Below are 14,312 nucleotides of genomic sequence, written 5' to 3'. Positions count from 1 at the left end.
TGGTCGACAACACAAATCCTGCAGCGGCGGACAGGCAGGCGTTCATCGACATTGTGCAGCGGGCACCCTTACCAACGCAGAAAAGAGACACCGCCGTCGGTGATGGCGATGGTGTTGCGGCAGCGCCATCGCTGTTGCCGGTGCGCATTTTCGTGTTCATTCATTCGCGCGGGCTGGCGAATCACATGAACCGCGTGCGGGCACAGGTGCAGGGCGCTCCTTGCGTACCCTCCATTGCGTACAGTGTCTACCAGTCGCGATTAGAGCGGCCCAACACGCCAGATGAGGTGGCGGTGTTGCGCATCGACAGCGTCTTGGAGGTGCCAGTCGTCGCATGCTTCGATGACGCACCCGCCGGTACAGAGGAGGTATTCTTTCAGCTATCGTAGCGGTGCTGCGGTAGCCGCGGCGGCCTACTCTGTCTGTGGGCGGCAGAGGGAGGGAAGGGGTGGAGTGCGGTGCAGGGGCGGAGGGTGGGCCTTGTGTCCAATCCCGTAACGTCGGAGGGACATTTCCTTTACCATGTGCAGGCGGCCTTTGTAGCTTCTTGTGCGATGAGGTTGGCCAGAGGGCCTTGCCTTCCCTTTTCTCTTCAATGCACCAGATCGGCCCTCACAGAAGTGAGGCGTAGCCGCGCTCTGGGACAAGAGCCGCGGCTAAAGAGCAAATCCGCTGTCGTACGCTTGTGTGTAGACTTGACTACGCTCGCATGGACGAACGTGTGCACGCGTATCACCTGCACACACTTAGAAGTGCCACATGGGCTCTCCAGGGGAGGCATCCCGCCGCCTCTTACTGGGTACGCAACGACGCACCCGCCCCTTCAGCATCTTTGTGGAGTCGTTGGCGCCCTGCTGCATCAGCAGCGTCGCCTGCCCACAGGGTCTTCTTCAATCCACCTACCGCACTTTCGCATGCACCGCCCTCCTCCCTTCTCTCTCTCTCTCGCTTCCATCGCTTCCCACCCGCACGGCAGATACCTCTCAGCACGACAAGAGACCGTCTTCGCTCCCTGTACACTCACCCAGTGATCACTTCAGCCATGCACGTCGGTTACATTGGCTTAGGGCTCATGGGCAAGTCAATGGCCCTCAACATCCTCAAAGCGGGCTTTCCCGTGAGCGTGTGGAACCGCACAGCCTCCAAGTGCGACGAACTCGTCGCGGCCGGCGCCACCGCGTGCGCGACGCCGGCAGAGCTGGCCGCGGCCTCTGATGTGGTCTTCACTAACCTTTCGGACTCCCCTGACGTCATGGACGTCGTGTTCGGCGCCGACGGCGTGGCGGCCGGCATTCGCGAGGGGTCCGTCTTTGTGGACAACAGTACCATAAAGCCCTCAGTCGCGCAGGAGATTGCGCGGCGACTGTGGAAGGAGAAAAGGGTTCGCGCACTGGATGCACCGGTCTCTGGCGGTGATATTGGAGCGCGCAACGGCACGTTGACGATAATGGTCGGCGGCGATGCTGCAGCACTGGCGACTGCTATGCCAGTGCTGCTCGCAATGGGTTCGAAAGTGACGCATGTCGGCGACTGCGGTGCGGGGCAGGTGTGCAAGGCTGCGAATCAGATCATGGTCGCTGCCCAGATGGTCGCGCTTGGCGAGGTCCTCGTTTTCTCCGAGAAGTGCGGCGTGTCTGCGCCGACGGTGATTGAGGCGATCAAGGGCGGTGCAGCGCAGTGCTGGACCCTCGACGTGAAGCCGGATCGCCTCTTCGCCGGCAACCGCGAGCCTGGTTTCAAGGCTGCCCTGCAGAGTAAGGACATGGGCATCGTGATGGACTCGGCGAGGGAGTTCGGTGTGCCGCTGCCCTCCACCGCCGTCAATGCCCAACTCTTTCAGGCGATGGTGCAGAACGGCGACGGCGACCTCGACAACGCCGCTGTCGTCAGCGTGCTTGAGCGCATGGCTAACGTTCACATTTCGGAGCCGAAGAGGGCGTAGCATGTACGCTGGCAATTATGGACGCTGCTTGTAAATGACGTTTGAAGCGCTGAGTGGGCGGCGATGGCGGGGGCAGCATGGCGCCCCTGTGGTGAGGGGGCTGAGGAGTTTGCGCGTCGGCCTCTATGCCTCATCTCCGACCGTTGCTTCCATGCTCCCCTCACACACGCAGCCTCTCTCCTCGCTCTGTGTGGCTGCCTTTACTGTGTTGAAGTGAACTATGCGCCCCCGTCTGCCGCTCACCCGTACGCAGAAGAGCGGCTGCAGCGTATGTAAGGCATACTTGGCTCTTAGTCGCTATCAACACATATGCGCGAGTGCCGGCTCACGTGCAGGCAACTGTGGCAACATCCAAGTCTAACGACCTCGACGCTGGCGGGCGGCTGGGGTGGCGGAGGGGGAGGACGCATGCACCCTCTTGGAGCAGTCCTGACCCACAGTGGCGAGAGCGAAGGCCTCGACCGGCATTCGACCAGCAAACACCCGTGACATGCGGTCGCCCGCATCAACTTTGAGGCACCCGCATGCAACTCTACAGAAGAGCGCCACACTCCGTAGCGGCAAAACACCGAGCAGATCTCGTCGCCTCGACCGCTTTAGACATGGCGCGCTCCCTCTTTCAAGCGTTCTCTAACTCAGCGCACTCTTTCAGCACTCACTGCTGAATCGGCCGAGCCCCTTCCCACCACTCTCGCCATTACCATTTTTTTTTTTGGGACGGTTCTCGTGGCCTCCGAGAGTCGCATCACACGCAACAGAGGCGCGCGAAATCAGCGATGAGGGAGTGGGCGGTGTCTTCCTATCGAACATGACAGCTTCGATGACACCTTCTACCGCTACGAGGACACTATGTGTGCGCACTACTTTGAGGTGCGCGACCCTGTCGGCGTGAGCGTGTACAGGCGCAGCACCATCGCGGAACTGAATTTTCACTGGTCGTGCTCCCCTCACCTTTGCAGTACCTCGACCAGCCAGGGCAATGCATCGCTCTTCAAGAGCTCTGTCTATACATGCTGGTCGGCGCCATGCGGTCGCTTGCGATGAGGAGACGTTTTCGTCTTGTGCGTGATCGTCGATGACTTGAGTTCGACCGTATTGCCAGCGTCTCGCACAGCCTCCTTCGCGACGGCGACACCCATCGAAGGCCTCTTCCGATTTTTCAGACTCGCGAAAGAGCACCGCTGCCGTCCGGCTTCGCCGCTCTGACCCGCAAGAAGAGCGGTGGGATGCGCTGCAGCACCTACACCGGAGTGAAAGTGAGCATACCTTGTCTGTCCGAGACGCCACTCTGCTTCACTCCCGTTGGTCGGTGTGTGCGGATCATCACCCAGACCGCTGTACACAGGATGCCGAAGAGGAGAACGCAGCGGATGCTCAATGACACGCGGAGAACTTTGCAGCGTGCGATACGGCCGGACAGTAAGTGATGCCAACGTCGCCGCTAGGGTTCCGATGTGTGCGAGCGACTGCGATAAGATGCCGGGGAGCGAAATCCTCGAGGCAGCATAGGCGGCGTGTGACGTGCCTGAAAGCCAATGAGCATCGCATGTCTCTCTCTCTCTCTTTCGCCGACTGTGCGCCTGCATATACGCTGAGTGATTGTACGTCACGTGCGCGCTGCTGGCGAGTGCAACTGATGCTGCTGCTGATGGGCGTGGTGTGGACGCCATGAGCTGAACGGTGCTGACAAAGGATACCACAGAAGGCCTTTTGAGGTCGGCCTCGTGTCGGCAGGCTGAGGGTAGATGAACTTTCCGCTTGACTGCTCGCCTGTCTCTGCCTCCGGTGCCGCTCCATTTATCGGAGCACATGCGTGGACCACTTCGCGGGCTGCGAAGGGCCTCTCCCGTGTGACCTATACATGCGCTGGGTGCTGTATTGCTCTCCCTCTACCCCCTCTGCTGCCCTCCCCACAATTCTTCCCTGTCTCTTGACGCCCCTCCCTCTGGCACCAACCGCCCCGGCGTATAGTTCTCTGGCGCGATGCCTCCCTCCGCATCGTTCACCAATGCTGCTCAATGGTTCGCGGGGCAGCTCAACAGCTCTGATAACGCTGTGGTAAAGCGCCGCTACCTGCGGTGGCACGCCGACGATACCGGGATGCCCTACAGCGACGAAGACCCGCTCTTTGTTCAAGCAGTTATCGCCAGCTGCACAGGCTGGACGTTGCTGGAGCTGCTGTGGCGAGCGCGCCTCATTGTTTTGGATGAGCGCACTCTGTGGGAATGCCTGGGCGCGCACATGATTGCTAGCCGCGTGCGCGGTGTGATCGATCCTTGGAACGAGCAGCTCAGCGTGAGGCTGGCCTGGAACTTTGTGGAGGAGCAGCAGCGTGCCGAGTTGCCGGCAGCGTCGTCATGGCGCGCGCTGCGCACGGCGCTCGAAGAGTACGCGGTGACCAATATCAAGCCACAGCGCGGTCTGGCCCCGACGATACCCTGCTCGGCACCCACTGCCTTCACAGAGGGTGAGCGCAACCAATGCGCCATCGTGAACGATGCGTGGTCGGACAGGGTTGCCTTCATCCCGATGGAAGCAGACAACGACTACAGCGAGGGGTCGCTGTGCTGCACCGCACCTGTGCCCTACCGCGGCACGCTGCTTCAAGTCCCTCGCTCTGCGATGTTCTTCCTCGAGTCTCTGCTGCAGTACTGCGCCTTGGGTCGCGCCATCGCTGCCGAGCCGTCTCTGCGAGGTCTCTTGGAAAATGAGGAGGCTATGCTCGTGCTATGCCTCGTATACGAGCGTTTTGTCGTGGGCTTGAGCCGATCGCATTGGAGGCGGTTGCTCCTGCACTGCCCAGCGCGCTACCCCACTATACCCACATCTTGGGAGCTGGACGACCTGGCAGAGCTCGACGGACTCGACATGCTCGACGACGTCCTCGCCAAACGCAGCCAACTGCGCGATTTTGCTGAGCAGATTCAGACTTCCCTTCTTCCGCTTCTCCACTGCGCGCTCTCGACGCTGAACGGCCCGGCAACAGCAGCAGCAGCCCCGTCCCTGGCTGACCTGTCGGCGGCCTTCGTGTGGGAGCACCTCGTGTGGGCGCAGTCGACGTTTGACTCGCGCGCCTTCAGCCTGAACGTGGACGGAGCCGTCGTGATGGCGCTGGTCCCGTTGGCGGACATGATTAACCACTCCAACCGCACCGACGTGCTTGTTCGCAAGGTGGAGCCGGGAGGGGGTCCGTTCACCATGGAGGTGGGAGCGGCGCTGACGGCGGCGGATGTCGGGCGTGAGCTGTGGATGAGCTACGGTCCACTGCAGAACTGGGAGCTGCTTCAGCACTACGGCTTTGTGCTGGGGCCTGACAACGTCCACGACAAGCTGCCCTTTCCACTCGCCCTTGCCGCAGAGGCTGGCTCGCCGCAGGGCGAGAGCGACGACGCCACAGCCACGTTGGCGCCACTTTCGTGTGAACGAGCCACTTCGGGCGACTGGGATGTGCGACGCCAGGAGCTAATGCATCGCTACGCGCTGTGCATACCAGGACGCTGCTGGATCCCTCACGACGGTGTACCGCCCCCCGCTCTGCTGGCACTCCTCCGCGTGCAGCTCGCACAGGCGCACGAGTTCGATATCATGGAGGGCCGCCGCTACGGCCCCTTCGAAGCGTTGTCGCCGTTGACGGAGTCTGCCGTCGTGTCGCTCGTGAAGAGCACTGTGCAGTGTGTCGCGGAGTCCTTTCCCACGACACTGGCGGAAGACGAGGAGGCGCTGGCCGAGTTGTGTGACGGCGGAGGGAGCCAGCTGAGCGCCCCTGACGAGGTGAACAGAAACTACTTCTTGTGCGTGCAGCTTCGCATCGGCCTCAAGCGCATTGCCAGTCGGTGTCTCGAATGGTGTGCGCGCCACTGCTAAGCCGTGTGTCTGTGAGCGCACACGCCACTCACCTCAAACTGGCGCCGCATGGAGCGCGTACGCATCTTTTGCGGGCCCAGGAGGGACTCGCCGTCGTGAAGAGGGAATCACAGGGATGGGAGCTTTGGAGGGTGGCGAAAAAAAAGCGCTCCGCCCGTCGGTCGACGGTACTGCGCTGCCGCCTTCACCCCTCTGAGGGGCACTCGACATCTGTACCCTCAACGCTTACTTCGGCGCCTGCAGAATACGCCTTCGAGTGTGCAGGGCGTACCAAAGAAAAGGCGACCGGGAGGAATGCAATGACCAGACAGGCGCAGGGGTGCTAGAGAATCGTCCCGGTGACCGTCACAGTGCCGACGGCGCGCACTTACGCACACAGACACATACCCTCGGGCCTCACTTGGATTTGCGGTATACAGGCCCCGAATCCGCTGATCACGCACGCCGCGAGCGGGTGCGCTTACGTCTCTTCTCTGCCAGTGTGCGTAGACAAGACCCTCCCATCTGATCCGCACATGCGCAGGTTGCCGAGCGCCTCTTTGCGGTGGCGCACCTTTTCCCTTTTCTCTACTATCCCACCTGTCTTGCACTGCTTCCTCTCTTCCTTGTCGCTCGCCGGCTTCGTCTGGGATGGGGCGAAGCGCCGGCACCAGCCTCCATAGTGGTTTCGTTCCTTAGCGTCTTCCTCTCTAGCAGCACAGGCATACGCCCCCGTCGCCCAGTCTTGGTGCTCCACACGCGGACGTGAACTTTCGCACTTCCGCCCATCGTATTTGTCTCTCTCTCTGTGTGCGTGGCGGCTGAGGGATCGCCCACACTTTTTTCTCGCTCACCTCAACTCGTCTGCAGGACGCGCGTGCGTCTGTGCCGCTTCGACGGCGCGTCTTCGGAGGCGCCGTAGCATCTTTCATGCATTTTTCTCTCGTTTCGGCCATCGCAGCCACTGAGACTGTGCGCGGCGCGCACGCACTTTAGAGATACACACACACGCAGAGGCTGAGCGGCCTCTCCCCTTCCCTCCCCTCCGCCTCTCTCTCTCTCGCACGCGTTTCCTCGCTTTCTGTTGTTGGCGGCCGAGCCCTTTGTCTCGTGCTGCGCGTGAGCTCCTTCACAGGCCCTCCAAAGCTTTCTCCCTCCCGTTTCAGCGGAGACACACGCCGCACACGTGCCCACTTGGAGGAGCCGGAGCGCGACGACATCTTTCTCCGTCGCTGTCTTCTAATCACTATACCTCCTCCCCCCTCGGCTCCCAACAGGAGAAATGCCCACCGTATCACAAGAGTCCGTGATCGAGCTCACGTACGGGCAGCTCACGTCGGAGGCGCTCGAGGCCGCCATAGTTGACCCCGCCGGGGTGACATCGCTGGACTTGTCCGGCAGCAACATGTCTCCCGAGTACTGCATCGAGCTGGTGCAGCGGTACATTTCGAAGATGGTCAATCTGGAGTCGCTGGATCTCAAGGACAATAAGATTGGCCCGCAGGGTGCGATGTGCCTCTTCGACGCACTGCGGGTGCACTGCCCGCACCTTACCTATCTCGACGTCAACGAGAACGCCATCCAGGACGAGGCGCTCTACCCTCTCGCGCTGTTACTGCAGTCTGTTAAGTTGCGGACGCTAAACGTGGTGACCAACCATATCACCCCACGGGGGTTGCCCACGCTGTGTGACGGCGTGGCCGCCTGCCGCACACTCAAGGAGCTCTCGCTAGCCTTCAACTTGTTGGGCGATGAGGGCGGACGCATCGCTGCGCAGACACTCGGCAGCCACCCCAGCCTCGCCACCCTCGACCTCAGCGACAATCATATTGGCGACCTTGGTGCAGTGGCCATCGCGGAGGCCTTTCTTCTCTCGAGCACCTCGTGTATTGAATCGCTGAACCTTTCCGTGAACCATGTCGGGGATGTAGGCTTCGAGGCCATCGCGGAGGCCCTTACGAAGACGAAGAACAAACGTTTCACCTCGCTTGACCTCGCTTGCAACGACGCCGTGACGGATGTCGGGCGGGAGGCGCTGGTGCGGGCGGTGCCGAACATGCGGTACGTGTACTCCATCGACCTTACCTCGTGTGACTTGTCGGACGAAAACGCGAAGGCATTCGCGGTGGCGATCCGTAGTAGCCGCACTAGTTTGGGAAAGGTGGAGTGGTACAACAATCCGCGCATCCAGCTGTCCACGGAGAAGGGGTTATACGAGGCGATCGGGGCGAAGGCGGCGGCAGCAGATGCGCGCCGCTCCCTCAACAGCGACAGCTCCGTGGTCTTGTGCGCCGGTGTTGCGCTCGTTGCAGCCATGGTGGCGGCCTCTATCATTATGAGGCGGCGGCAGAGCTCTTAGCGCCGCATTCCGTTGACGCGCGCGGAGAGGCGACAGTGTGTGTGCGTGTAGTGAGGAGTGACCAAGATTTATGGAGGAAAGGCGCTTCGCGAAGAACACGCTGAGCGTGTGAGAGAAAGAGAAAGAGAGAGGCGTGAGAGCGCCCAGGTCTTCCGCAACCGAGCGGCACAGGCACACCTGCGGCCGAGGAGCTCCGCTGCTGCGCTGATGTCCCTTCCCTTTCAACGTGCGTGAACGTTTCTGGTGTGCTTGTGTGCTGCATGCCTCCCTGGAGCGTGGACTCACCAAGTGCCGCTTCACTGCCCGGTCGTCGCGTCTCTTTCGACGCGGCTGTGCGTGCGTTTGCTGCTTGCGTTGGACGGCGTGCGCGGGGCATCGCTCTCCCGCTATGCGTGTGGGCTATCTGAGCCCCCTCCCCCGCCCCATTTTTTTTTGTTGAAGGCTTCTCCCTTCCATCACAGTTTTCGTGGCTATTACTAACGCATTCCCACCTTAGCCATCACAGTCCCGGCAGCGCGTGTATGGAGCAGATCGCATTACCATATGCATTTTCTCGTCTATCCTACGCCCACGTACTCCCCCCCTCCCCATTCAGGAGAGGAAGAGGGTTGAGGTGTGGGTAGGGGGAGGGGGCCGTAGGGGAACATGTCCGTGGACTCGTGCGTCGTCTTGAGAATTCGCTGCCTTCTTCCCCTCCTGTCTCCTTGCGTGTGTACATCCGCGCGGGCGGGGTCTAGTACCCACACAGAATACGTCTTCACACCGGTGAGAGAGCGCCATTGGGCCGGCTGGTGGGCGAGAGCCGAAGGAGACACGTACACACACACAATGCAAGGGGGCGCAGGTCCCATTCTTGGCTGCAATGCTGCACCTCTGTCATGACTAATGTCCATGCGCACGTCTCCTACACGCACAGTGATCTCCGTCCCTCCCTCTGCCCTACCTCGTCTCGTCCGATCGCCCTGCCACGGGTTATCTGTTGGCGCCACTGCTTCGTGCGCTCTTCTTCGCTGCTTTCCTGCGCTCTCCGCCACTTTTCCCCCATTCGCAAACCTCTTCACGCCGCCACCGCCGCTGCCATACAGAAGAGAGAGAGACGGAAAGCTCACGCACACGCACGCAGCTCTCCACCGCTGTATTCGCCCACTTTTACTGTTACTCCTACGCACTTTGAATATATTTATATTTTGCGGCGCCGCGTGCGCTCTCCTGCAGAGGTATTTTTGCTGCACAGCGCGCGCGCTTCGCACAGCCGACAAAGAATGGCGAATCCATATGAGAGTGGCGGCTTGTCCGACCCCTTCCGCGAGCAATCGTATAGCGCTGCTGGGGCCCTTGTTCCGCCCCCTGGGCTCGCGTCCGCCGCTGCCCCCAACTACACCGGCGATTCCCCTCACAGCTACGGCTCTGCCACGTACACAGATGTGTCCAAGCTGCCGTCTAGCGCCACGGCAGACCCGTATCCAATGCAGTTCTATTCCGGCGATGGCAGTGCTACCCCACCTCTCAACACGACGGCACTTCCGCCGCCAGCCAGCCCTACCGCCGCGGACGCTGAGGCCGCTGCCGACTCCCAGCCGGCTGCGACGAGCAAGTTCTGGACGCTGCAGTTTTATCAGCAATTCTTCGACATCAATACGCGGCAGTTGCTGCTTCGCCTCAGCAACACGCTCATTCCGATGAACCCGCCGGACTTTTTAATGGATCGAAATTGGCATCTCAACGAATCCGTTGGTGTGGACGTAGCCGGTGGGATTCCAGAAGAGACGACGCTTGAGGAGGCAGGCGTGGTGCTGTCCCGCAAGCCGGACCTGTACGGCCCCTTCTGGATCTGCACGACCCTCTGGATTACGTTGGCGGTGGCCAGCAACGCCATGAGCAGGATTGCCTACACAAAGAGAAACGACACGGCGAAGCCGTGGAGGTATGACTTCTCCATCGCCTCTGTCGCGTACGCCGTCATTTACCTTTACTGCTTTGTCTTTGGCGCCGCTGTGTGGGCTATTATGCAGTGGAAGAACTTACCCGCCACCCTCACCGACACTGTCTGCTTGTACGGCTACAGCATGTTCATCTTCGAGCTTGTGGCGATCCTCTGCATGATTCCGTCCAGCACCGCCCAGTGGTTCTTCGTCACGGTCGGCGGTGCCTGGTCCACGACCTACCTGCTCATCAACATGTGGCACATGTGGAAGACGACGCTGGAACGGAGCTGGTTCATTGGCCTCGTGATTTGCGTCGCGGCGTTCCACATGGGGCTCACGCTATCCTTCAAGTTCTATTTCTTCAACTACGAGCTTTAGGGATGGCAGAGGATGCGCTGGCGGGGCATCGGTCTCTGCTCGCGCCGCGCTCCTCTTGCCGGCCTCGTCTTTGTCTTGGTCGCACTTGCCTCCGTGCAGCACGGGCAGCGTTGTCTCTTTCTGCTCGCACATCCTTCTCTCTTTCTTTCCTTTCTGGCAAACGGCGGCGGTGCCTCTCCCTCTTCTCCGGTATCGCGTATGGCTCCAGCGCTTTATGCGTGGAATTGCTGTTGGTATGGCTGCGCATGCCTGTGCTCTCGACCGCATGCGCCTCGCAGGCGCGTTAGCGCTCTCTTCGTTTTCCCGTGGTATCTTTGTGCTGGTGTCGAGCTTCCATGCCTCGTTATCGAGTGTGTGTGTGTGTGAGGGTTGTCGCGCCTGCTTGCACGCATCTGTGGCGCACAGAAGCGTGTGCGAGTGGCTGCTGGTTGAGTGGGCAAGAGGCGAGTTGGTGGCATGCCGTCTTCATCGTCGTGAGCTTTACACATGAAGGAAACGGTACGCGCATACATAGGCACCTGTCGCTATATATATATATGTTTGTGTGTGTGTCTATGCGAGTGTGCGAACTCCTTCAGGGATACCCCATGTCCTCATTCGCCTTCCCCACAAAATGATGGAGGTGGCGTGCGCTCTCTCACTCTCTGTGTCTGCCTGCCTGTGCTGTCACAGATGCTTGCTCCACTTCTCTACTCGGCGGTGCCGTGCATTCCAATGTCACGGTATGCTGAAAGGGGACGAGGGAGGAAGAGCGGAGTGGAGCCAGGTGCTAGCAACCCACGCGCCTCCGCGGATGTGATGGGAAGGCGCCACTGCCACCTCGCTATCACCTCGGCGCCGCCGCAACCATACGCGCTCTAAGGCATATATGCGGCCGTGCGAGCGGGAGGGAGTGAGAGTGATAGTGTTTTTCCTGTTGCGCTTGCCGGCACCGACTTTCTCTGACCCTCTTCATCATCACGCGTCCTTCCTCTGCACTGTGTCAACCCACATGCCGCCCTTCACACAGCCAAACTCGGCAGCCCAGTCGCGCTGCTGTTGTGGTGATTTTTTCTTTGAGTGTGCGCGACGACTGCTCTTCTCCTCTCGAAAAAATAAATAAATACCGCCCCCCTTTGTTCTCTCCGCGCCCTCAACGGTCGCGCCCATCGTGGGTGAGAAGGGTAATGTACTGTGCTAGCAAAGCACACGCGGCGGCGCTGCTGCTGATGGCCTCCTTGACCTTCCAATACCGGAGGTCATCCGTCGTCGCTCGCCAAGGCGCATGGATGTCCGTCGGCGCTGCGCAGCCGAAGATGGAGAAGGTGCCTTCCAGCACCTCTGCCTCTCCTCCGGTGCCGGCACAGGAGGCCCACGCGATCACTGCCGAGAGGGAGGCGCCGAAGAGGAAGGAACGAAAGCGGAAGGTAGGCACGCACACTGCTGACTCATCCCTTGCCGCTGCAACTCCTCAGGCTTCGAGAAGTCAGCGCGCTGCAGCCCCAAAGGCGGCCACATCGGGCGCTGCCTCTCTTCCGCAGCCGCGCACCATCCTCAGCCTTCCGCACGCGTATCGGCCATTCGACGCCGTCACGCCACTCGCGGAGTTTCGTGCGAAGTATGGCTATATCCGCGCCGATGAGCGTTGCAGCGAGGCGTCGATGGTGCGCGTCGGCGGCCGTGTGGTGAGCATCCGGGACATGGGGCGAATTCTCTTCATCACAATCCGCAGCGGCGAGGCCCAGCTGCAAGTGCTAAGGCAGGTGAGCGAGTCTTTTACGAAGGCTGACTTACGTGCCTTTGCCGCATCATTGCACACGGGCGATATTCTCGGCGCCACTGGAGTGCCGGGCCGCACCGCGAAGGGCGAGCTGTCCCTCTACGCGACGGAGGCCTCCATTCTGGCACCGTATCTCTGCACAGACCAGGCGCTATGCCCAGATCTGAAGGGCTTCGTGCCACTCACAGACGCCGACATCAAGTACCGCTACCGCTTTGTCGACATGATGTCCAACCCCTCCGTTGTGCAGCATTTTCGCAAGCGCCACGTCATCACCCGCGCTCTGCGCGACTTTCTCGACGCGCGCAGCTTCATTGAGGTGGAGACGCCGGTGCTGCATACCGTCGCCTCAGGCGCCAACGCGAGGCCGTTTGTCACGCACCACAACGCCAACGATGCGGACCTCTTCCTGCGGGTGGCCCCAGAGCTCCACCTGAAACAGTGCGTTGTTGGCGGCATGGAGCGCGTGTACGAGATCGGCCGTGTCTTCCGAAACGAGGACGCCGACCGTAGCCACAACCCTGAGTTCACCACCTGCGAGTTCTATGCAGCCTATCACACCTACGAGGATCTGATGGCCATGACGGAAGAGATTCTGCGGCACTTGGCGCTTGCCGCTAACGGTACCACCAAAATTATCATGAGCTCGTGCGTGACAAAGGAAACGGTTGAAATCGACCTTGCACAGCCGTTTCGTCGCGTTCACGCCTACGACACAGTGCAGGCGGCGGCCGGCATCGAGCTGCCGCCCCCGGCGGAGTTGAACACGCCACGCGGCATGGCGTACATGTCTGCCATCATGCTCCGCTACAACATCCCACTGCCGTCGGTGCGCACGGCTGCCAAGATGTTCGACAAGCTCATCGACTACTTCATCACCGACCACGTGGTGGAGCCGACGTTTGTAACAGACCACCCGCTTTTCATGAGCCCGTTGGCAATGGAGCAGCGCGCGCGACCGGGGCTGTCGGCCCGCTTTGAGCTGTACATCAACGGTATTGAGTACTGCAACGCGTACAACGAGTTGAACGATCCTCAGGAGCAGTACTATCGCTTCCAGCAGCAGCTGCTGGACAGACAAACTGGAGATGACGAGGCGATGGCACTCGACGAGACCTATCTCAAAGCGCTGCAGGCCGGGCTACCTCCTACAGCGGGGTGGGGGATGGGGATCGATCGCGTTGTTTCGCTACTCAATGGCTCCGCCACAATTCGCGACGGCATTTTATTCCCTTTACTCCGCCACGACGCCACGTCGCATGATGCAAAGCGCCGCTGTAGGACGGCGTCTTTTTTCGGGTTTCATCGGAACATGACGCTCTTCTGTCTCAATGCGCTCGAGGAGGAGATGCTGAAGCGCGCCGCCCCCACTGAGTCACTTGCAAAGATTCGCCAGCTACGCCAGTTCCTGTCCACAATGCAGCAGTGCGACATGGCGACGTACGCATCTGAGGATTGCACAGCGCGCGGGTGGCGCTATGAGGCAGCGATGGCCGTGCTCCGCTTCTTCTGTTGCCGAGGCAAGTACTGAAGCGTTGATGGCGTAGAGCGACGGGTGCGATTCTTTGGCGCGGCACCGTGGCGCGGCGAGCACACGAAGCAAAAAAGACGTGCGGCGCCCCACTCTGTTGGTGCGTGGCTGCACCACCTCATAACCTTGGGCCGCACGCCTGGACCACGTAGCGAAGCAGCCTCCTCTTTCGACGCACCTGTCGCTTGTGAGCGTCTGCGTGCGTGAGTGCCAAAGCAGCACTGAGTGTGGTCTCTGTAGGCGCCGGCTGCGTTGCGGCTTCGTCGTGGCATCGTCTCGGAAACCGCACGCCGGCCCCTTTCTCTTTCGATGCCCCCGCATGTGTCTATTTTTCTTGCTCACTGCTCTCCCCCACCTTCCCTCTTTGCTCACCGAAGCTCTCTCTCTCTGTGTGCGTCATCTCCGCCCTGACTCCCTCTCTGTTGCTTTCGCGTATGCGTTGCTGCCTCTAACCCATAGAATACTTGGCGCCATCATCGTTGCCGGTTGCTTGCCTGTCTTGCGCCTGCAGTGCTCTCTCCACCTCTGCTTCCTTTGGCCCATTGGTAGCTCTGCCTCTCTCCACAGCACAAGGC

The 14,312-nt window shown here is 60.6% G+C and overlaps 5 protein-coding genes across 5 annotated transcripts; all 5 read left to right on the top strand.

Moving 5' to 3' along the window:
* Window positions 1-1,042: 1,042 nt before the first annotated feature.
* Window positions 1,043-1,942, top strand: LSCM1_03633 (uncharacterized protein; the record flags this gene model as incomplete). The annotated part of the gene is made up of 1 exon (XM_067321168.1): window positions 1,043-1,942. The coding sequence occupies one exon, from the start codon at window positions 1,043-1,045 to the stop codon at window positions 1,940-1,942; it is 900 nt and encodes a 299-aa protein (XP_067176536.1).
* Window positions 1,943-3,925: 1,983 nt separating this feature from the next.
* Window positions 3,926-5,806, top strand: LSCM1_03632 (uncharacterized protein; the record flags this gene model as incomplete). Its single annotated transcript, XM_067321167.1, has 1 exon — window positions 3,926-5,806. One exon carries the CDS (start codon window positions 3,926-3,928, stop codon window positions 5,804-5,806), a length of 1,881 nt encoding a protein of 626 aa, XP_067176535.1.
* A 1,261-nt stretch (window positions 5,807-7,067) lies between these two features.
* Window positions 7,068-8,144, top strand: LSCM1_03631 (uncharacterized protein; the record flags this gene model as incomplete). Its single annotated transcript, XM_067321166.1, has 1 exon — window positions 7,068-8,144. The coding sequence occupies one exon, from the start codon at window positions 7,068-7,070 to the stop codon at window positions 8,142-8,144; it is 1,077 nt and encodes a 358-aa protein (XP_067176534.1).
* Window positions 8,145-9,406: 1,262 nt separating this feature from the next.
* Window positions 9,407-10,447, top strand: LSCM1_03630 (uncharacterized protein; the record flags this gene model as incomplete). Its single annotated transcript, XM_067321165.1, has 1 exon — window positions 9,407-10,447. One exon carries the CDS (start codon window positions 9,407-9,409, stop codon window positions 10,445-10,447), a length of 1,041 nt encoding a protein of 346 aa, XP_067176533.1.
* Window positions 10,448-11,613: 1,166 nt separating this feature from the next.
* Window positions 11,614-13,737, top strand: LSCM1_03629 (uncharacterized protein; the record flags this gene model as incomplete). The annotated part of the gene is made up of 1 exon (XM_067321164.1): window positions 11,614-13,737. The coding sequence occupies one exon, from the start codon at window positions 11,614-11,616 to the stop codon at window positions 13,735-13,737; it is 2,124 nt and encodes a 707-aa protein (XP_067176532.1).
* Window positions 13,738-14,312: the final 575 nt, after the last annotated feature.

This window comes from Leishmania martiniquensis, chromosome 30 (assembly GCF_017916325.1).
Source record: "Leishmania martiniquensis isolate LSCM1 chromosome 30, whole genome shotgun sequence".
In the NCBI taxonomy this organism is placed as follows: Eukaryota; Euglenozoa; class Kinetoplastea; order Trypanosomatida; family Trypanosomatidae; genus Leishmania; species Leishmania martiniquensis.
Note: the sequence above shows the minus strand (reverse complement) of the source record. Positions and strands in the feature narration are given on the sequence as shown.